General features: G+C 47.5%; 1 protein-coding gene and 1 long non-coding RNA gene across 2 annotated transcripts in view; both read right to left on the minus strand.

Annotated features, from left to right (window-relative positions):
- The window catches only part of LOC136790097 (protein C-mannosyl-transferase DPY19L1-like), a 33,437-nt gene extending 19,571 nt beyond the window's left edge, over positions 1-13,866 (minus strand). The window contains exons 1-4 of the mRNA XM_066992272.1: positions 13,756-13,866; positions 9,616-9,673; positions 2,608-2,699; positions 498-597 (exon numbers count right to left, since the gene is read on the minus strand). Coding sequence (XP_066848373.1) covers positions 498-597; positions 2,608-2,699; positions 9,616-9,673; positions 13,756-13,793 — 288 coding nt within the window. The 5' untranslated portion in view covers positions 13,794-13,866. The remainder of the gene's footprint in view (positions 1-497; positions 598-2,607; positions 2,700-9,615; positions 9,674-13,755) is intronic.
- Positions 1-24,251, minus strand: part of LOC136790099 (uncharacterized) — a 219,571-nt gene that overhangs the window by 20,883 nt on the left and 174,437 nt on the right. The window lies entirely within an intron of this gene.

Here is a 24,251-nt window from a genome sequence, read left to right on the forward strand (position 1 = left end):
TGCTTGAGCTCTCAGACAGAGAAATTCTGCCACTACTCTCAGGTTTATTAAAATTAAATAGGAAATCATGCAAAATCATGCCAAATATCACATGCCATGCAAACTTTGCCCTCTGTAAAATAAATAAATAAATAAATAAATATCTGAATAGCCCAAAGCAATGCAAGATCAACACCTTTTATTTTTGTACTTCAATATACAAAGTTTTCCCATGTTCTGCACTTGTTCAAATGCAGTGACCTTAGGATGGAGGCTGCTTTTAAGAAATAAGTAAATTATTTAGTCCTGGAAAAAGAAGACTGCGTGGTGTCCAATTTTAAATTTAAGAATAGAAAAAAAAATGGTGTGATAAATGGGGTGAATCTTTCCTAAGAGCAAGAGTAAAGCCTGGCTAAAATGAAAGCAACAATAGTTGTGAACTCAGTGACTGTCTATAGAAAGTAGTTAATTTGCCTAAAGAAGACAAAGAGGCTATGCAGAGGTGGACACGGTCTTACCTGAGTTAGAAGAACAAACTGAGCAAACTGCCAGGGAAGCATGAAAAAGATATTAGAAACACACAGTGCAATCAAGCTTCCTGTATTAATATTCGGAATCCTTGGGAAAAAGAGACAGAATAGGTATCAGTAAGTTAAATTACACAGATATTTGCATATTATCAAAAAGTAAAACAGAGAACGGAATAAAAAAATAATAATAAAGTTACCTTGGAATTTAGCTAGCAATACAGATCCACTAAAAGTAACAATGTTCAAGTAAATTTAGTATCATTTTTCCATCGGTTTCCAAAAACAATAGTTCTGATGCTTAGTGTTTCTTAACGATATGATATAACATTACCAAGTTTGTCTTTTCCTGGCAATATGTAATACAGCAAGTCAAAACTATATTCCATGCAGCGGTCCACCTTCATGTAACAAGTACAGTCAGGTCACAACCATTTTCTTTTCAGCTGAATTCACAACTATTCTCACAACAGTCTGCACCCAACAGTGATTTTACTCCTCTAGCATTCTATCTCACCCTTCTTTCATATTTACTTTCTGCAACTCTTTTTTTGCCAGCAATCCTGATAAAGGATTTCAGCACAATCACAAGTATATGAAACTCACCTTTGACTGAAAACACTCTATTTTCCATGTCTTCCTAGAAAAGTTTTATTTATTTACTCCTAGCTTTGAGATCAGATCAGAAATATGTCATGATTCAAGTTTCCCCAAGTGGCCTCCAAAACTCAGGATATCATAAATATTCTTCCGAAAAGAACCCAAACCCAACAGATCACAGCAGTCTGAACAAATTCTGCAAAATACTCTTTGGTTTCTCCTAAAATCTCTCAAGATTAACTATCGGAAGTCCTGCTAAGCATGAGTTTAAGCTATTATTTAAGTGATGCAAATAACAGAGAATTTAAGTTCTAGTCTCTTTTTCAAATATACTTCCTATATTACATTAGGAGACTGCTATACGTAAAACAGAGCTGCTCTTGAAGCAGGATCTCTAACTGAGAACCTGAAAGTTAAGTCTTTATGTTTTTTATCACCTTTTCAGATCCTCGTGCTGAAACGCCTAGGCTAAATACCTTGCTTCTTCATTGGTAAGCAAGATCAAAGACTATTTTAAGTACCAGCATTTGAAGAACAGAAGTGCATGTATCTAATTAAAAGTCAGTTATGGATACAGATTATATACACTAGAATCAACCTAACTTGAAGTTTAATTTTCTTGGCTTTTGTTTGACTTCACAATTTAACATTAAATGAGGAGGTGTCATTATAATATGAAATCTAGCAATCACTCTACAAACTATTCCTCAAAGTATTTTTCTAGACAGCACGCATTTCTTCCTTACCTAACAAACACACATTAGTGACAGATGATAGAAACATGTTTTGGTTTAATCATCAATAACTACAACAAAATTCAGCTAAATCACAAATATACTGCAAATGTGATGTGCTGGAGTTTGTTAATACTTGAGGGCTTTTCAACCAGTCATGCTTATTTTCAAACCAAAGGCAAAACAGTAACACGATCACCTTGCGGGCCAGAAACAGCCACTGAAAAGCAGGGCTAACAAATTCAGGGGCATCCCTGCATTATTATAACTAGATTGCTTTAAAAGACTGAATTAATAAACACAAAAACTGCAAGAACATTCTAGCTTATGGGTGCTATAGAATCCTCTGTTGCATAGCATAAGCTTACACTACGTGCAATCAACATACCACTCTCCAAGAGGGCCATAACCAATTGATGGGGTTATCAGCTTGTTTCTCAAAGGAAGGAAGTGACATCAACCAAAAAGTCCGATTTTTTTTTTTAGTTTACACATGTATTTGCCGAATTAGTGATTCTGATTTTTATTTTAATCATGTCTTCAAGTTGCAAAAATTTTCCTTTTAATACATGAGTAACATGACTGCAGTTTTACTGGTGCAGAGTCTGCAACATAACAGCCACAGGAAGGTTTCCACGTTAATGATATCACTCCTACAGCATAGCAAGGCACATAAATAAATACTTAAATAAATGTTCTTAAATACATGCCCTGTGACATTCTCTTTTAAAGTCGCTGTAAAAAGCTAAGTATAAATTGAGAGGTACCTGAGAATATAGGTCAAAAGCAACATCTGAAGCACAAGGAATGGGTATGAGAAACTTTCACGAAGAGGCGGAGTCCACATGACACGAGTGCACTAAAAATAAGAACCGGGTTAGCTGATAATGTTTGCTGCTGTATTTTCATAAAGCAATGCATTTGTATTTCAAAATGAATGACCACAGGTACTTCAGTAAAGCAGAACCCAAACTACACGAGCTTTTATTCACAAGCTTAAAAACAAACCAAAAAACAAAACACAAACAAACAAAACATAAGCCAAGAAGCAGAATAGAGAAGGAAAAAGGATGCAGCTTTCAGACTTAAGGTGTATGACGCACTGTTTAATTAAAATAGATTACTGCTTTTCCAAAATTAAGTATGACAGCTAGAGAATATCCCAAGAAACAGACAGGAAAGCAGCTGCTTGGCTCTGCTTCTGCTGAACGTAAAAAGTTATTCAGGTAACTGAAATCATTCTCAAATTCATGCAGTGACTTGCCACACTTACATGGAGAAAGTGTGTGAGGAAAGGATCTGAAGAAGAAACCAACATACTCTTCATTACACTAGTTATTTAGGCTGCAAATATTTTACATTTCTAGCAGCATCAACATGGAAAATTTTATAGAATGGGCTCTTCAAAATAGGCCAATAAAACCTAATGATTAAATTAAGCTCTTACACAGCTGTTCTTATTCACATCTTTCACTCTTGAACTCTCCTAAAGCAAAGGATAACACAGTGACATCAACCAAATAGCTTTTTCATGAATTTCTTGGGGTTTGTGGCAAACAGCTCAACTACTTAACTGCCATCCTCTATCTTTCTATTCAGCTCTTTAGAAAATGCTTACAGATGGCAATGACCATCAAAAAAAATATATAACTATATATATAATATATATAATAATATATAATAATATATATTAACTTCACAGTTAAGCACATTACTTTATATCCTTTTTCCAATTTAAATTGATGTTCCTACATGATCAAATAATATTCATCACACTATTTCAATTTTACATACAGAGGTGTTTCAGATGCATAAACAGTTAACCTGCAGGAAATCATACTTTAAATGGAATCTGTTGTAAAGAACACCAGAAGTCTCAACAAAAGGAAATACAATCACTTTGAAATCCAAGGTTTACCAGCAAAAGTAAAAGAAAGCTTTGATTACCACTATGTAGCTAACATCTAGAAGGCTTTCACCCAGCATTTAGCAGAAATAGTTTCAAAAAAATACATCCTGAAATCCTATTTATTTACGGTTGCAACAGAGAGAATCATGCTTATACATATTTAGCACTCGACTTTTTGTAAATTGCTAAGTATGCTTTTACAAAATATTTATATAGCTTTTCTTACACAGACCTAGCTTATACAACAGTATTACCCATCTCCTTTGTCTAATTCCATTTTAATTAGCCAGCCTCTGTAAGATAGGTAGCATTGAACCTGTGGCCAGGAAACATACAAATACAACCCTCAGGAGATTAAGAGTTTCTCCCCCAGTCTGAAATACCATTTCCCATTGCTGCAATCAGTTAGCACAACATGTAATCGAAAGCAAATAAAGCAATTTCAATGAGGAAAACACATCGGTTCCTGTACATCTCTTCTGTTGCACACATGACAAAATTGACTGTGTAAGTGACAGAAGGCCAAAATAAATGAATGCAAATGAGAATTAGTATAGACTTAATCGTGAAAAAAAGCTGAAGGAAAAATACTCTGATGGATGTTAACACATGCTCCAGAAAAGACTGCTGAAGAGAGAGTTCTGTTCAAAAAATGAACAGAATCAACTAAAAGAGGTGCTGACGAAACCTATGAACTTTCTAACTCAAGAGGAGAAATGGGGAGGGTTGGTCCATTCAAACACCTTCAGTCAAGGTTGACAAGGAATAAAATTGTTTCAAGTAAATATTTTTTGATATAAGCATTACGAAAGAAAAAAATATTTTAAAGAGTGGATAATTTTGACATGCAAACAAAAGGAATCAAAATGGCTATTCCCACTAAAAATTAGAAATAAAATGCAATAGAATCATAGAATAGAATACTCTGAATTGGAAGGGACCCACAAGGATCATTGAGTCCAACTCCTAGCATCCCCCTAGGTCTATCCCAAAATTCAGACCACATGACTGAGAGCATAATCTAAACGCTTTTTAAACTCCGACAGGCTTGATGCCGTGACAACATCCCTGAGGAGCCTGTTCCAGCACGTGACCACCCTATCACTGAAGAACCTTTTCCCCATATCCAGCCTGAATGTCTCCTGTCACAGCTTGACACCATTCCCTTGGGCCCTATCACTGGTGACTAAAGAGAATAGATCAGTGCCTGCCCCTCCACTCCCCCTCGTGAGGAAGCTGTAGACCTCGATGAGGTCTCCCCTCAGCCTCCTCTTTTCCAGGCTGAAGAGGCCAAGTGACTTCAGCCACTCCTCATATGTCTTCCCCTCTAGGCCCTTCACCATCTTCGTATGGACGCTCTCTGGACGGTAGAGACTCTCTGGACACTCTCCATCATGGCTGCGTAGAGCCCAGCAGGAGGAGCCAGCTGGTGACCATGCAGGCTGCCAGCTCGCACCCCACATTTAAGAAAAAAAATAAATAAAACCTAAAAAGCAACCGAGATTGAAGTCATTTGGGGGATGGGAAATTATCATGGGATTGGGTCACTGGGTGAGGGCAGCAGCCATAAAGGTGACCATGCTCTAGCAGGAAAAAGGCTGACAGAACCTGGGGCAGAAGCAAATGCCAGCCGGCCTGAGAAGTGCCAGCCCAGGAGCCGTACCACAGGGAGCAGTCCTTCAGGAGCGGACTACTCCAGCATGGGCTGCTCTCCACAGAGCAGCACAGGAAGTTTCTCAGACAAAAGGAGCTCTGTTTAGGGTAGAAATCAGGCCCATTTTACACCATTTATACCTCTTACCAGTAAGAAGGCATAGGACAAGGAGGAATGGTCTTAAAACTAAAAGAGGATAGACTAGGCATTAGGAGGAAATTCTTCCCTGTAGAAGGGTGGTGAGGCACTGGAACAGGTTGCCAAGAGAAGCTGTGGATGCCCCATCCCTGGAGGTGTTCAAGGCCAGGCTGGATGGGGCCTCAGCCAACCTGATCTAGTGGGTGGCATCCCTGCCTATGGCAGGGGCGTTGGACTAGATGGTCCCTTCCAGCCTTGGCCATTCTGTGATTCTGTGGTGAGGTGTTACTCCAACAACAGCGATTATCCCGAAGGTATGTGTCACCTTTAGGAATACCCCGGCTCCATCCTAGGCTTCACCAGTTTCCTGCACCTTGCACATCCACATTCGCATGTTCTCCTGAATTCTACGTGTCTTGCTTTGGGGGTGTGTCTCATTGGTTAGGGGCAAGTATTAAGCTATCAATTTTAATGCTCTGTAGACATCATCACTGGAACATGTTGAATCTACACAGCCAGTATGTGAAAGACAGTAGTTTTTTAGGTCAAAAATTCTTTAAAGACCCTTTCTTGTTTCTGTACTTCAGTGAAACCTCACAATCCTGTCAACAGAATACCTCTAAGTTGAAATCTTTTTATCTGGTTTCCTAAGGGAGCCATGTCTGCTCCACAAGGGGTGGACACAAACTAATACTTTTCTTTACAGAATCACAGAATGGTCTAGGTTGGAAGAGACCTCCAAGATCATCTAGTTCAACCTCTGACCTAACACTAACAAGTCCTCCACTAAACCATATCACTAAGTCCAACATCTAAACATCTCTTAAAGACCTCCAGGGATGGTGACTCAACCACCTCCCTGGGCAGCCCATTCCAATGCCTAACAACCCTTTTGGTAAAGAAGTTCCTCCTAATATCCAACCTAAACCTCCCCTGGCACAACTTTAGCCCATTCCCCCTCATCCTGTCACCAGGCACATGGGAGAATAGACCAACCCCCACCTCGCTACAGCCTCCTTTAAGGTACCTATAAAGAGTGATAAGGTCGCCCCTGAGCCTCCTCTTCTCCAGGCTGAACAAGCCCAGCTCCCTCAACTGCTCCTCGTAAGACTTGATCTCCAGACCCCTCACCAGCTTCATTGTCCTTCTCTGGACTCTCTCGAGCACCTCCATGTCCTTCTTGTAGCGAGGGGCCCAAAACTGAACACAGTACTCGAGGTGCGGCCTCACCAGAGCCGAGTACAGGGGGACAATCACTTCCCTAGACCTGCTGGCCACACTGTTTCTTATGCAAGCCAGGATGCTGTTGGCCTTCTTGGCCACCTGAGCACACTGCTGGCTCATATTCAGCCGACTCTCAACCAGTATTCCCAGGTCCTTTTCTGCCAGGCAGCTTTCCAACCACTCTTCTCCCAGCCTGTAGCGCTGCTTGGGGTTGTTGCGCCCCAGATGCAGGACCCGGCACTTGGCTTTGTTGAACTTCATACAGTTGGCCTCAGCCCATCGGTCCAGCCCATCCAGATCCTCCTGCAGAGCCTTCCTTCCCTCGAGCAGATCGACACACGCACCTAACTTGGTGTCATCTGCAAACTTACTGAGGGTGCACTCAATCCCCTCATCCAATCATTGATAAAGATATTAAAGAGAACTGGCCCCAGCACTGAGCCCTGGGGGACTCCACTAGTGACCGGCCTCCAACTGGATTTGACTCCATTCACCACAACTCTTTGGGCCCAGCTATCCAGCCAGTTTTTAACCCAACGAAGCGTATGCCAGTCCAAGCCACGAGCAGCCAGTTTCTTCAGGAGAATGCTGTGGGAAACTGTGTCAAAAGCCTTACTGAAGTCAAGGTAGACCACATCCACAGCCTTTCCCTCATCCACTAAGCGTGTCACTTTGTCATAGAAGGAGATCAGGTTCGTCAAGCAGGACCCGCCTTTCATAAACCCATGCTGACTGGGCCTGATCACCTGGTTGTCCTGCAAGTGCCGCGCTTCCCTGGCACTGAGGTCAAACTAACAGGCCTATAGTTCCCCGCGTCTACCCTCCGGCCCTTCTTGTAGATGTTTGCTAGCCGCCAGTCGACTGGGACCTCCCCTGACAGCCAGGACTGCCGATAAATGATGGAAAGCAGCTTGGCCAGCTCCTCCGCCAGTTCACTCAGTACCCTCGGGTGGATCCCATCTGGCCCCATTGACTTGCGTACATCCAAGTGCTGTAGCAGGTCGCCAACCATTTCCTCATGGATAGAGAGGGCCACATCCTGCTCCCCATCCCCTTCCACCAGCTCAGGGTACTGGGAATGGGCAACAATGGGAACTGAGAGAGTGCTGACCTGGCACCAGCCAACTGACACAGCAGGATCATCGTGCAAGGAGCTCCAAACGGGCCACAGCCAAGGCGGCAGTACAAAACACGCGACTGTAACAAAGGTTGGAGGAGAGGACTCGAGGAATTCAGGTATTTTGAGGAATGGAAGTTACAGGGGAAATGGAAGCATGGAGGCAGGACACATTCAAGGCAAAGCAAGCTTTGGCAGCTCCTTTCTTTAAGAAGCTTTTTGCTTCTGAGATAGATGCATATGCCAGGGTACACCCCTGACTGTACATAGACAAGGAAGAGCTCTGTAACTGTTAATGCAACCACACAGCCTAAGGAAGCTCAGAAATGACTGGGAAGGTCAGAACTCTCTTTTCTTCCCATCTAGGTCTAAAAGCGAAATGTGTTTTAACATAAACTGTATTTGTATGGTAATAGAGACTTCATGCCTCAAATATAATGGCTAAGTTAGGCACTGAATACTCATCATCACAGGTTCTTTACTAAGGGATGCAAGACACAGACTCCTGATGGTTCTTGAACAGGAGACATTTATTGCCCTTTTTCACTACTACATATACTTTCCCCGTAGCCCCACGCGCTGTCCACGCGCCCGAATCTGTCTTACAATTGGTTAGAGACCCTCAGACACGCGCCTTGAGCCAGCCAGCAATTGGCCACTGCCCAAAGCTCATCTTTAACACTGTAGCCAATTTACTTTATCTCGACCTTGCTCAAGTTTTTGGTTCTACCACTGTTTTCCTCATTATCTCACTAACTTGTTCTCATTAACTCAGGGACGTGTGAAACAGCACAAAGCTCCCTGCGAATTCCTTTCCCACACTTTACTACTACAGGACAAAGAAATAGTTTATTTTAACATGGACCATCATGAATTTATAGAAGTTTATAGCATGTTTATGCCATGACGTCCCTTCTACTTCAGTTCCTAGAATCTTAAAGACATTTTTTAAAATACTGTTTTACCAGAGAAGTCACTAGAATCAGCACCATTCAATTCTTTGCTTGCTTTGCTATTTTACAAATATGTTAAATTAATAGTGTAAAATAAATGCTTATAAAGTATAAATTAAATGCAAAGTTGCACTCCAATTACAAATAAAATAAATATTTCATAAATATATATACTAACATGTCTTTTCCCTAAAGCATGTATTATCTCTGTTCTCCCCTGCCCCTCCCTCAGGTCCTGTCATCCACAGAGAGGGAAGCTCTCCTATGGGGTCTCTGTATGTTTACAGTTTCTAAATTCTATGCGTCCTGGCTATAGAATATAGTACAGCAGTACTAATGGGTTTCTTTGCTGGTTTGGTATTCATGAATTTCTGGTAAAATACGTAGCAATCTAAATAAAACCTCCTCTGTTTCTGTAGCTTATTCACATGGTACATCTAGCCCAGTTATGTCTGGAACACAGACAAAAAGAGATTTTGATGTTTTGAAACTTGAACTTAATGTCCTGCTGAGATTTCAATCTCAGAACCACTTTACAATATATTTACTTTGTTGGGCTTTTTGTTTGTTTGTTTTGTTTTGTTTTTAATCTAAGGTGACACATTGGACAGTGATACATAAAAGTTGTAGCGTATTTTGCTTTCAGTAAGGTTTTATTCCTTTCTTATTAACCTTGTGCACTCATCCCCAAGTAGATAAGCAACGTCGATATCTTCAAGGAAATGAGATCAATCTTAGTCTTAAAAAAAAAAAGAAAAAAAAAAACTGTGGAAGACCTACCTCTCCATGGTTGAAAAAGAAACACATCACAGTAATGAGGCCTCCTAGACGGCTCCCACTGTGAAAAGAACATGCAAGACAGGTACAACAAACTCTTAACGGCCAATGCTGCTTCAAAAATATGAAGCAACACTAACTTACAGCTAAGTTTATTGGGGAAAACAAAAATGCTTCCAGGCACCAAGGAAAAGCAATCTGTAGAGTACACAAAATATTAAAATACTAGGCAGTCAGCTAGTGTTTACTCCAGAGCAGACCACTCTTTCCACATCATTTTTTTTTCTTCTGTAGAGCACCCATTTCAATGTAAATAACACGTGAAATAGTTATTCTGCTTGTCACAAGCTTTGGTTTATATTATTTCATCAGCAGTAACAATGAATCCTAGTAGTTACAGCCTGCAATTGCAGCTACTTAATCAACCATACCTAGACTTCAGTCATGAGAAGTAAAGAATGTTTTTTGAATTTTGTTTATTGTTTGTTTGTTTTTGTTCAATTGATTGTTTCAACAAAACTCCAAGCAATACAAATGGAGAACTGGCATGCTCAGTCACCCAAAGGGCATCTTTGCAAATACTGATCTGAACCTAATACTTTGTTAAATAACCAAATCAAATGTGCTCAAAAACATACACAAAAATTAATTCATGCAATACAGTCAATGCAAGCTATAATTTAATTCTTATGCAAAGTACTCTGACATTGACATGTAGAAGTTTTTTAAGCCCTTGACTTAAGGATTTTTATAGGTTTCTAAATAAACCAAGCTTACCTGTTGAAAAATTAGTATCATGGATTCAACACTAAAACCAAAGATAGTACTTAGTACTTTTTCCACCTCAAAACAGCAATAGATAATGTTCCTACCTGTTTGGCTAGATTTGTTATTACTGACGTTCTGTGATATAAATCAAGCAACCCTTTTGTACATAAAAAAGTGCATTTCTACTGTGAATTTGACAGGAAATACAATTTTTGCAATAGCAGCCAGCTGTTAAGATTTCAAAAAAAAAAAGTCCTCTCAGATCTTCACCCATCACTAATATACAGGTCAAACAGAATCAGTAGGTTCTGGGTACAATATCAGGGGATTAAAGATACCAGCTGAGTCCTAAAACAATCTCCAGAAAACATGCATTCTTGCACATAAAACTCAACTTTTAATTCTGCAAATACTAAAAGCATCTAATGCTAAAAGCCCAAAATGACCAAGAGGATATGTTTATTATTAAAAAAGTCTTTAAAAATAAAGAAAACTAAAAATTTGCTTAAAAAAAATCAAGATTTATGCGAAGTATTAACATTGTGATAAAACCTTACAGTCTAGAATATAAGGTCTTAATTCTATTATGAATGTTTCAGATCCATCATGCCTTGTTATTCTACCACATGAGAATAGATCAGAAAATCTGTAGCACATAATAGGGAAATGCACCTTGTCACTATCTTTTCAAGAAAAGCAAATGAACACAGTCTATTTCACAGAGGGATATATTTAGTATAGAGTAAAATGGGTTATTTTCTAATAGTGCAATGATATCATGTAGGAGATACAGTAACTCTTCCCATTGAAATTCTCATACCATACTATGATTGGTGGAGTACATACAAAAAATAGCTTTTGAAAAGGCCCTTCTGTTGGGAGTTATAGCTCCCATGTTTAAAAAACTACTAATTCTTTATTAAATTTAGATTATTCTGTTTCAAAGAACTGCAGATGACCTGAACAGTTAATTCTTAGTCTAGTGGAGTCAGGTCTGGAATAATAAAAGAACTTGTATTTTGAATCCCCAGGTACAATAAGATGAAGCCTAAAGAAAGGCACCAGGGACTTGCACTAATTCATTGTTAATTAACATGCAAGAAACAGAATACTGAAAAAGCACTGTCAGAAGGAGATTGGGGAAATTTACTGGTAGCTCCTTGAGATCCAGTATTTGACAATCAACTTATGCATTCTGTCCCTCAACTGCAAGAACAGAGGGAACAGGGGGAACCTGACAACTGCATAAACCACTTACCTGAACACCATTCCTTTACCAATAAAAATAAAACAAAACAAAACAAAACCTAAGCATGAGTTTTCAACATATCCCTTTGATTGTCTTAACAGAGAATGCTCCAGAGCTTGAAGCTAACTTGCATCATACCAGAAGATTCCCAAGTGCCTTTGCATAACCAGAGGTTGCAGTTTCACACTACAGCTAACCAAATGCAACGTCAGCTCACTTTTGAAAAGGATGGTTGTGTTCCCCTTCTTAACCTTGGCCACACACAGCGTGCTAGGACAGGGAAATACTGTCTGGTGATCTTCTAACCTTGAAGAGGAAATTGTTTAAGGAGTTAAACAGCAAAAAGTAGTCCTACAAAAGCAACTACCTTTCTGCTATCTGAACTCCTGGAACAATAGAGTATGGACGGCAAGCACAGATGGGAACACATGCTAGCTTGGAAAGTAAGAGAGTGGTCTTCCACTATGCTATTACCTGCCGTCACTAGACAAAGTTACAAGGAGACTAAAAGCAAATAAGGCTGAAATAAAAAGACTATATGTTTCACAAACACCTAGGGAGGAAAAAAAAGCTAGAAAAAAACAATTATGTAAACTTGAGATGATCGTTGCTAACAAATTCATAAATGAAAAGTTGAAGAAAATATTAGAGGATAGTTTCCCACCATCAAATGAGTCAGGTGCTGTGAAAAAGTCTTTCAAAAGGCATAGAAAAAAAATCAGCTTTAGGAAGGAGACCTACACCAATTCATAAGATTCCTACTTCAGCATAGCAGAATTGCATCACTCAAGATTCAGTTCTTCAATTTTTCACACCTAAATAAAAGCCTTTGTATTCCAGCTTTCCTTGACTACAAGGAACCTTCATACAGATATAATGACTAAGCAGCCATCTAGATTTGGTATCAAACTATGAACTTCTTTAGAAGAAATAAAAAAGATCAAAATCCTACCTCCAGAAAATTGCATAGTCATTAGTTATTTTTCATAACCCCAGCTAGCTAGTGGCTTACAATTTGAAAGAACTGCATTTACATTCTAGTCATTTTGACTACGTACATTGCAGATCATTTGCATTTAAAACTGAATTACTTTCAATACTCAGTAGTTAATTTCTCAGTACTTTCCTTGGATAAGACATTACTGACTCTTCAGTGACATTAATACATGAAATGTGGCTTTCCATGCACCTAACTTAAGAGAAACATGACAAGTTAGTCATACGAATATTCAAAGATTACCTACTTCCTCAAAAAATGAGGGATTTACTTTCTTTGTTAAGAAACACATACATGCTTTACTCCCAAATGTCTGACAGTTGTACTACACAACTTCCTCTTCTCAGTATCACATTCAGCTCCTGCCCTGTGCTATTCTTTATCTGAACCATCACCATATGCTTCAGAGAAAGCAGAAAGAGAACAAATGTCAGTGAAGCCACATAATGATGTGGAGGGAAAAAACACATCTCTTTAAAAAAAGTAGCAGCTTTTTGCACAACAGACGAATGAAAATAGAGGTACAAATATTTCTGCTTCTTTTTTTCTGCAGAACGTGGAATCTCTTTTGTATGAAAGTATATTATGGTTCCTGAAATTTAAGGTCAGATACTGAAAACAGAAATTCACTGAAAAAGGGAAGTATATGTATGCCTGCAAAAGAATGCATTATCTTAAAAAACATTTTGCCTTGTCAGTTATATTAAAATTGAAAGAAATGCAGTATTACTGGAGGAAAAGCATTCTAAAAACCCCAGTCTTGTCATTCAACAAGTGCAGTGTCATTTAAACTTTGTTTAAAAATGAGTAACACTGGTAATTTTAAGAACACCATCAGGACAAAAGTTATTTAAAAATTGCATAATAGTAAATTTTATCCACAACACAGTGGTATCAATGAGATACCACTTCACTGAAATTTTCCATGTTTTTGTAGCATCAACATTTTACTTTAATCAACAAGCTTCTGTCCCACTAGTTTTCAGTGACAATGTATACATTACAGTAAAAATACTACTACTGTACAAACAAACAATATACCATCAAAATATTTTAGCATCTACCTTTTTTTTAATTATACTGTAAAAGCAGACTACAAGTACTAATTAAATAGTCTCAACTGCCTTACCTGAGGTATGTGCCATATAGGAAGAACAGTGACATCATTAATCCATTCAAAAGAAAAATCACAGCAACATAAAAGGAAGCAGGGTCTCCCAAACCTAACAAAAAATTAACACATTGTCAAATATACATGAAAGATCATATAGTTTATAAATCACCACACAATCAGTATAATAAAGCACATTACATAGACTACCTTAATGTATCTACAGAAAGAGGCAAAGAAAAGAAAATGCCATGAAGATTATATCAAAAGACAACATTCTCCACCCCACAGAAAAAAAAGTTACTATTAAAAGAAGAGGAGGGGGACACACAGCATTTGTGCAGTCAGAACAAACCAAGAAGGAAGCTTTACCTATATATATAAAAAAAAGAAATGTATAGAAGGGATAAGCATTACTGTAACAACATTCTCTACGGAAATTTTGACTTCATAGAGGATTTTAGAACACGTTTGTACTCCCCATACTCTCACTTCCATTCTCTTTCAGGTGTAAAACCATCATTAAACATAAATTACGCACAATGCTCTTTGCTTTTCTTCTTTCATAGTGCACTGGCACCACTGGGGATGCAGTGCAGTGAGTCCAGAGAGTGCACTGGCACCACTGGGGATGCAGTGTACGAGTCCAGAGAGTGCACTGGCACCACTGGGGATGCAGTGCAGTGAGTCCAGAGAGTGCACTGGCACCACTGGGGATGCACTGCAGTGAGTCCAGAGAGTGCACTGGCACCACTGGGGATGCAGTGCAGTGAGTCCACAGAGTGCACTGGCACCACTGCGGATGCACCCGGGTGAGTCCAGAGAGTGCACTAGCACCACTGGGGATGCACTGCAGTAAGTCCAGAGAGTGCACTGGCACCACTGGGGATGCAGTGCAGTGAGTCCAGAGAGTGCACTGGCACCACTGGGGATGCAGTGCAGTGAGTCCAGAGAGTGCACTGGCACCACTGGGGATGCAGTGCAGTGACTCCAGAGAGTGCACTGGCACCACTGGGGGTGCAGTGCAGTGAGTCCATCCAGAGAGTGCACTGGCACCACTGGGGGTGCGGTGCAGTGAGTCCAGAGAGTGCACTGGCACCACTGGGGATGCAGTGCAGTGAGTCCAGAGAGTGCACTGGCACCACTGGGGATGCGGTGAAGTGAGTCCAGAGAGTGCACTGGCACCACTGGGGATGCAGTGCAGTGAGTCCAGAGAGTGCACTGGCACCAGTGGGGATGCAGTGCAGTGAGTCCAGAGAGTGCACCGGCACCACTGGGGATGCAGTGCAGTGACTCGAAAGAGTGCACTAGCACCACTGCGGATGCACCCCGGTGAGTCCAGAGAGTGCACTGGCACCACTGGGGATGCAGTGCAGTGAGTCCAGAGAGTGCACTGGCACCACTGGGGATGCACTGCGGTGAGTCCAGAGAGTGCACTGGCACCACTGGGGATGCACCCCGGTGAGTCCACAGAGTGCACTGGCACCACTGGTGATGCAGTACAGTGAGTCCAGAGAGTGCACTGGCACCACTGGGGATGCAGTGCAGTGAGTGCAGTGAGTGCACTGGCACCACTGGGGATGCAGTGTAGTGACTCCAGAGAGTGCACTGGCACCAGTGGGGATGCAGTGCAGTGAGTCCAGAGAGTGCACTGGCACCACTGGGGATGCAGTGCAGTGAGTCCAGAGAGTGCACTGGCACCACTGGGGATGCACTGAAGTGAGTCCAGAGAGTGCACTGGCACCACTGGGGATGCAGTGCAGTGAGTCCAGAGAGTTCACTGGCACCACTGGGGAAGCAGTGCAGTGACTCCAGAGATTGCACTGGCACCACTGGGGATGCGGTGCAGTGAGTCCAGAGAGTGCACTGGCACCACTGGGGATTCACTGAAGTGTGTCCCTAGAGTGCACTGGCACCACTGGGGATGCAGTGCAGTGAGTCCAGAAGAGTGCACTGGCACCACTGGGGATGCGGTGAAGTGAGTCCAGAGAGTGCACTGGCACCACTGGGGATGCACTGCAGTGAGTCCAGAGAGTGCACTGGCACCACTGGGGATGCACCCCGGTGAGTCCTGAGAGTGCACTGGCACCACTGGTTATGCAGTGCAGTGAGTCCAGAGAGTGCACTGGCACCACTGGGGATGCACTGCAGTGAGTCCAGAGAGTGCACTGGCACCACTGGGGATGCAGTGCAGTGAGTCCAGAGAGTGCACTGGCACCACTGGGGATGCAGTGCTGTGAGTCCAGAAAGTGCACTGGCACCACTGGGGATGCAGTGCAGTGAGTCCAGAGAGTGCACTGGCACCACTGGGGATGCACTGCAGTGAGTCCAGAGAGTGCACTGGCACCACTGGGGATGCAGTGCAGTGAGTCCAGAGAGTGCACTGGCACCATTGGGGATGCACTGCAGTGAGTCCAGAGAGTGCACTGGCACCACTGGGGATTCACTAAGTGAGTCCAGAGAGTGCACTGGCACCACTGTGGATGCAGTGCAGTGACTCCAGAGAGTGCACTGGCACCAATGCGGATGCACCCGGGTGAGTCCAGAGAGTGCACTAGCACCACTGGGGATGCACTGCAGTAAGTCCAGAGAGTGCACTGGCACCACTGGGGATGCAGTGCAGTGAGTCCAGAGAGTGCACTGGCACCACTGGGGATGCAGTGCAGTGAGTCCAGAGAGTGCACTGGCACCACTGGAGATGCAGTGCAGGGAGTCCAGAGAGTGCTCTGGCATCACTGGGGATGCAGTGCAGTGAGTCCAGAGAGTGCACTGGCACCACTGGGGATGCGGTGAAGTGAGTCCAGAGAGTGCACTGGCACCACTGCGGATGCAGTGCAGTGAGTCCAGAGAGTGCACTGGCACCACTGGGGATGCAGTGCAGTGAGTCCAGAGAGTGCACTGGCACCACTGGGGATGCAGTACAGTGAGTCCAGAGAGTGCACTGGCACCACTGGGGATGCAGTGCAGTGAGTCCAGAGAGTGCACTGGCACAACTGGGGATGCACCGCGGTGAGTCCTGAGAGAGCCCTGGCACCACTGGGGATGCAGTGCAGTGAGTCCAGAGATTGCACTGGCACCCCTGGGAATGCAGTGCAGTGAGTCCAGAGAGTGCACTGGCACCAGTGGGGATGCACCCCGGTGAGTCCAGAGAGTGCACTGGCACCACTGGGGATGCACCCCGGTGAGTCCTGAGAGTGCACTGGCACCACTGGGGAAGCACTGCAGTGAGTCCAGAGAGTGCACTGGCACCACTGGGGATGCAGTGCAGTGAGTCCAGAGAGTGCACTGGCACCACTGGGGATGCAGTGCAGTGAGTCCAGAGAGTGCACTGGCACCACTGGGGATGCACTGCAGTGAGTCCAGAGAGTGCACTGGCACCATTGCGGATGCAGTGCAGTGAGTCCAGAGAGTGCACTGGCACCACTGGGGGTGCGGTGCAGTGAGTCCAGAGAGTGAACTGGCACCTCTGGTTATGCAGTGCAGTGAGTCCAGAGAGTGCACTGGCACCACTGGGGATGCAGTGTAGTAACTCCAGAGAGTGCACTGGCACCACTGGGGATGCAGTGCAGTGAGTCCAGAGAGTGCACTGGCACCACTGGGGATGCAATGCAGTGAGTCCAGAGAGTGCACTGGCACCACTGGGGATGCAGTGCAGTGAGTCCAGAGAGAGCACTGGCACCACTGGGGATGCACTGAAGTGAGTCCAGAGAGTTCACTGGCACCACTGGGGATGCACTGCAGTGAGTCCAGAGAGTGCACTGGCACCACTGGGGATGCAGTGCAGTGAGTCCAGAGAGTGCACTGGCACCACTGGGGATGCACCCCGGTGAGTCCAGAGAGTGCACTGGCACCACTGGGGGTGCGGTGCAGTGAGTCCAGAGAGTGCACTGGCACCAGTGGGGATGAACCCTGGTGAGTCCAGAGAGTGCACTGGCACCACTGGGGATGCAGTGCAGTGAGTCCGGAGAGTGCACTGGCACCACTGAGGATGCAGTGCAGTGAGTCCAGAGAGTGCACTGGCACCAGTGGGGATGCACCCCGGTGAGTCCTGAGAGTGCACTGGCACCACTGGGGATGCAGTGCAGTGAGTCCAGAGAGAGCACTGGCACCACTGGGGATGCACTGAAGTGAGTCCAGAGAGTTCACTGTCACCACTGGGGATGCAGTGCAGTGAGTCCAGAGAGTGCACTGGCACCACTGGGGATGCACCCCGGTGAGTCCAGAGAGTGCACTGGCACCACTGGGGGTGCTGTGCAGTGAGTCCAGAGAGTGCACTGGCACCAGTGGGGATGCACCCTGGTGAGTCCAGAGAGTGCACTGGCACCACTGGGGATGCAGTGCAGTGAGTCCAGAGATTGCACTGGCACCGCTGGGGATGCACTGCAGTGAGTCCAGAGAGTGCACTGGCACCACTGGGGATGCAGTGCAGTGAGTCCAGAGAGTGCACTGGCACCACTGGGGATGCACCCCGGTGAGTCCTGAGAGTGCACTGGCACCACTGGGGATTCACTAAGTGAGTCCAGAGAGTGCACTGGCACCACTGTGGATGCAGTGCAGTGACTCCAGAGAGTGCACTGGCACCAATGCGGATGCACCCGGGTGAGTCCAGAGAGTGCACTAGCACCACTGGGGATGCACTGCAGTAAGTCCAGAGAGTGCACTGGCACCACTGGGGATGCAGTGCAGTGAGTCCAGAGAGTGCACTGGCACCACTGGGGATGCAGTGCAGTGAGTCCAGAGAGTGCACTGGCACCACTGGAGATGCAGTGCAGGGAGTCCAGAGAGTGCTCTGGCATCACGGGGGATGCAGTGCAGTGAGTCCAGAGAGTGCACTGGCACCACTGGGGATGCGGTGAAGTGAGTCCAGAGAGTGCACTGGCACCACTGCGGATGCAGTGCAGTGAGTCCAGAGAGTGCACTGGCACCACTGGGGATGCAGTGCAGTGAGTCCAGAGAGTGCACTGGCACCACTGGGGATGCAGTACAGTGAGTCCAGAGAGTGCACTGGCACCACTGGGGATGCAGTGCAGTGAGTCCAGAGAGTGCACTGGCACAACTGGGGATGCACCGCGGTGAGTCCTGAGAGAGCCCTGGCACCACTGGGGATGCAGTGCAGTGAGTCCAGAGAGTGCACTGGCACCCCTGGGAATGCAGTGCAGTGAGTCCAGAGAGTGCACTGGCACCAGTGGGGATGCACCCCGGTGAGTCCAGAGAGTGCACTGGCACCACTGGGGATGCACCCCGGTGAGTCCTGAGAGTGCACTGGCACCACTGGGGAAGCACTGCAGTGAGTCCAGAGAGTGCACTGGCACCACTGGGGATGCAGTGCAGTGAGTCCAGAGAGTGCACTGGCACCACTGGGGATGCAGTGCAGTGAGTCCAGAGAGTGCACTGGCACCACTGGGGATGCACTGCAGTGAGTCCAGAGAGTGCACTGGCACCATTGCGGATGCAGTGCAGTGAGTCCAGAGAGTGCACTGGCACCACTGGGGGTGCGGTGCAGTGAGTCCAGAGAGTGAACTGGCACCTCTGGTTATGCAGTGCAGTGAGTCCAGAGAGTGCACTGGCACCACTGGGGATGCAGTGTAGTAACTCCAGAGAGTGCACTGACACCACTGGGGATGCAGTGCAGTGAGTCCAGAGAGTGCACTGGCACCACTGGGGATGCAATGCAGTGAGTCCAGAGAGTGCACTGGCACCACTGGGGATGCAGTGCAGTGAGTCCAGAGAGAGCACTGGCACCACTGGGGATGCACTGAAGTGAGTCCAGAGAGTTCACTGGCACCACTGGGGATGCACTGCAGTGAGTCCAGAGAGTGCACTGGCACCACTGGGGATGCAGTGCAGTGAGTCCAGAGAGTGCACTGGCACCACTGGGGATGCACCCCGGTGAGTCCAGAGAGTGCACTGGCACCACTGGGGGTGCGGTGCAGTGAGTCCAGAGAGTGCACTGGCACCAGTGGGGATGAACCCTGGTGAGTCCAGAGAGTGCACTGGCACCACTGGGGATGCAGTGCAGTGAGTCCGGAGAGTGCACTGGCACCACTGAGGATGCAGTGCAGTGAGTCCAGAGAGTGCACTGGCACCAGTGGGGATGCACCCCGGTGAGTCCTGAGAGTGCACTGGCACCACTGGGGATGCAGTGCAGTGAGTCCAGAGAGAGCACTGGCACCACTGGGGATGCACTGAAGTGAGTCCAGAGAGTTCACTGTCACCACTGGGGATGCAGTGCAGTGAGTCCAGAGAGTGCACTGGCACCACTGGGGATGCACCCCGGTGAGTCCAGAGAGTGCACTGGCACCACTGGGGGTGCTGTGCAGTGAGTCCAGAGAGTGCACTGGCACCAGTGGGGATGCACCCTGGTGAGTCCAGAGAGTGCACTGGCACCACTGGGGATGCAGTGCAGTGAGTCCAGAGATTGCACTGGCACCGCTGGGGATGCACTGCAGTGAGTCCAGAGAGTGCACTGGCACCACTGGGGATGCAGTGCAGTGAGTCCAGAGAGTGCACTGGCACCACTGGGGATGCACCCCGGTGAGTCCTGAGAGTGCACTGGCACCACTGGGGAAGCACTGCAGTGAGTCCAGAGAGTGCACTGGCACCACTGGGGATGCAGTGCAGTGAGTCCAGAGATTGCACTGGCACCGCTGGGGATGCACTGAAGTGACTCCAGAGAGTGCACTGGCACCAGTGGGGATGCAGTGCAGTAAGTCCAGAGAGTGCACTGGCACCACTGGGGATGCACCCCGGTGAGTCCAGAGAGTGCACTGACACCAATGGGGATGCAGTGCAGTGAGTCCAGAGAGTGCACTGGCACCACTGGGGATGCAGTGCAGTGAGTCCAGAGAGTGCACTGGCACCACTGGGGATGCAGTGCAGTGAGTCCAGAGAGTGCACTGGCACCACTGGGGATGCACTGCAGTGAGTCCAGAGAGTGCACTGGCACCATTGCGGATACAGTGCAGTGAGTCCAGAGAGTGCACTGGCACCACTGGGGGTGCGGTGCAGTGAGTCCAGAGAGTGCACTGGCACCTCTGGTTATGCAGTGCAGTGAGTCCAAAGAGTGCACTGGCACCACTGGGGATGCAGTGTAGTAACTCCAGAGAGTGCACTGACACCACTGGGGATGGACGCCGGTGAGTCCAGAGAGTGCACTGGCACCACTGGGGATGCAGTGCAGTGAGTCCAGAGAGTGCACTGGCACCACTGGAGATGCAGTGCAGTGAGTCCAGAGAGAGCACTGGCACCACTGGGGATGCACTGAAGTGAGTCCAGAGAGTTCACTGGCACCACTGGGGATGCACTGCAGTGAGTCCAGAGAGTGCACTGGCACCACTGGGGATGCAATGCAGTGAGTCCAGAGAGTGCACTGGCACCACTGGGGATGCACCCCTGTGAGTCCAGAGAGTGCACTGGCACCACTGGTGGTGCGGTGCAGTGAGTCCAGAGAGTGCACTGGCACCAGTGGGGATGCACCCTGGTGAGTCCAGAGAGTGCACTGGCACCACTGGGGATGCAGTGCAGTGAGTCCGGAGAGTGCACTGGCACCACTGAGGATGCAGTGCAGTGAGTCCAGAGAGTGCACTGGCACCACTGGGGATGCAGTGCAGTGAGTCCAGAGAGTTCACTGGCACCACAGGGGAAGCAGTGCAGTGAGTCCAGAGAGTGCACTGGCACCACTGGGGATGCGGTGCAGTGAGTACAGAGAGTGCACTGGCACCACTGGGGATTCACTGAAGTGTGTCCAGAGAGTGCACTGGCACCACTGGGGATGCACTGCAATGAGTCCAGAGAGTGCACTGGCACCACTGGGGATGCACTGCAGTGAGTCCAGAGAGTGCACTGTCACCACTGGGGATGCAGTGCAGTGAGTCCAGAGAGTGCACTGGCACCACTGGGGATGCAGTGCAGCGAGTCCAGAGAGTGCACTGGCACCACTGGGGATGCACTGCAGTGAGTCCAGAAGAGTGCACTGGCACCACTGGGGATGCACACGGTGAGTCCAGAGAGTGCACTGGCACCACTGGGGATGCAGTGCAGTGAGTCCAGAAGAGTGCACTGGCACCACTAGGGATGCACACGGTGAGTCCAGAGAGTGCACTAGCACCACTGGGGATGCAGTGCAGTGAGTCCAGAGAGTGCACTGGCACCACTGCGGATGCACTTCAATGAGTCCAGAGAGTGCACTGGCACCACTGGTTATGCAGTGCAGTGAGTACAGAGAGTGCACTGGCACCACTGGGGATGCAGTGTCGTAACTCCAGAGAGTGCACTGGCACCACTGGGGATGCAGTGCAGTGAGTCCAGAGAGTGCACTGGCACCACTGGGGATGCACTGCAGTGAGTCCAGAGAGTGCACTGGCACCACTGGGGATGCAGTGCAGTGAGTCCAGAAGAGTGCACTGGCACCACTGGGGATGCACACGGTGAGTCCAGAGAGTGCACTGGCACCACTGGGGATGCAGTGCAGTGAGTCCAGAAGAGTGCACTGGCACCACTAGGGATGCACACGGTGAGTCCAGAGAGTGCACTAGCACCACTGGGGATGCAGTGCAGTGAGTCCAGAGAGTGCACTGGCACCACTGCGGATGCACTTCAATGAGTCCAGAGAGTGCACTGGCACCACTGGTTATGCAGTGCAGTGAGTACAGAGAGTGCACTGGCACCACTGGGGATGCAGTGTCGTAACTCCAGAGAGTGCACTGGCACCACTGGGGATGCAGTGCAGTGAGTCCAGAGAGTGCACTGGCACCACTGGGGATGCACTGCAGTGAGTCCAGAGAGTGCACTGGCACCACTGGGGATGCAGTGCAGTGAGTCCAGAGAGTGCACTGGCACCACTGGGGATGCACTGAAGTGAGTCCAGAGAGTTCACTGGCACCACTGGGGATGCAGTGCAGTGAGTCCAGAGAGTGCACTGGCACCACTGGGGATGCAGTGCAGTGAGTCCAGAGAGTGCACTGGCACCACTGGGGATGCACCCCGGTAAGTCCTTAGAGTGCACTGGCACCACTGGGGAAGCACTGCAGTGAGTCCAGAGAGTGCACTGGCACCACTGGGGATGCAGTGCAGTGAGTCCAGAGATTGCACTGGCACCACTGGGGATGCACCCCGGTGAGTCCAGAGAGTGCACTGGCACCACTGGGGATGCAGTGCAGTGAGTCCAGAGAGTGCACTGGCACCAGTGGGGATGCAGTGCGTTGAGTCCAGAGAGTGCACTGGCAGCACTGGGGATGCAGTGCAGTGAGTCCAGAGAGTGCACTGGCACCACTGGGGATGCAGTGCAGTGAGTCCAGAGAGTGCACTGGCACCACTGGGGGTGCGGTGCAGTGAGTCCAGAGAGTGCACTGGCACCACTGGGGGTGCGGTGCAGTGAGTCCAGAGAGTGCACTGGCACCTCTGGTTATGCAGTGCAGTGAGTACAGAGAGTGCACTGGCACCACTGGGGATGCAGTGTAGTAACTCCAGAGAGTGCACTGGCACCACTGGGGATGCACCCCGGTGACTCCAGAGAGCGCACTGGCACCACTGGGGATGCAGTGCAGTGAGTCCAGAGAGTGCACTGGCACCACTGGGGATGCAGTGCAGTGAGTCCAGAGAGTGCACTGGCACTACTGGGGATGCACCCCAGTGAGTCCAGAGAGTGCACTGGCACCACTGGGGATGCAGTGCAGTGAGTCCAGAGAGTGCACTGGCACCACCGGAGATGCAGTGCAGTGAGTCCAGAGAGTGCACTGGCACCACTGGGGATGCACTGCAGTGAGTCCAGAGAGTGCACTGGCACCACTGGGAATGCAGTGCAGTGAGTCCAGAGAGTGCACGCGCACCACTGGGGGTGCGGTGCAGTGAGTCCAGAGAGTGCACTGGCACCACTGGTTATGCAGTGCAGTGAGTACCGAGAGTGCACTGGCACCACTGGGGATGCAGTGCAGTGAGTCCAGAGAGTGCACTGGAACCACTGGGGATGCACCCCGGTGAGTCCAGAGAGTGCACTGGCACCACTGGGGATGCAGTGCAGTGAGTCCAGAGAGTGCACTGGCACCACTGGGGATTCACTGCAGTGAGTCCAGAGAGTGCACTGGCACCACTGGGGATGTAGTGCAGTGAGTCCACAGAGTGCACTGGCACCACTGCGGATGCACCCGGGTGAGTCCGGAGAGTGCACTAGCACCACTGGGGATGCACTGCAGTAAGTCCAGAGAGTGCACTGGCACCACTGGGGATGCAGTGCAGTGAGTCCAGAGAGTGCACTGGCACCACTGGTGATGCAGTGCAGTGAGTCCAGAGAGTGCTCTGGCATCACTGGGGATGCAGTGCAGTGAGTCCAGAGAGTGCACTGGCACCACTGATGATGCGGTACAGTGAGTCCAGAGAGTGCACTGGCACCACTGGGGGTGCGGTGCAGTGAGTCCAGAGAGTGCACTGGCACCACTGGGGATGCGGTGAAGTGAGTCCAGAGAGTGCACTGGCACCACTGGGGATGCAGTGCAGTGAGTCCAGAGAGTGCACTGGCA

Source organism: Anser cygnoides, chromosome 2 (genome assembly GCF_040182565.1).
Source record: "Anser cygnoides isolate HZ-2024a breed goose chromosome 2, Taihu_goose_T2T_genome, whole genome shotgun sequence".
Lineage (NCBI taxonomy): Eukaryota > Metazoa > Chordata > Aves > Anseriformes > Anatidae > Anser > Anser cygnoides.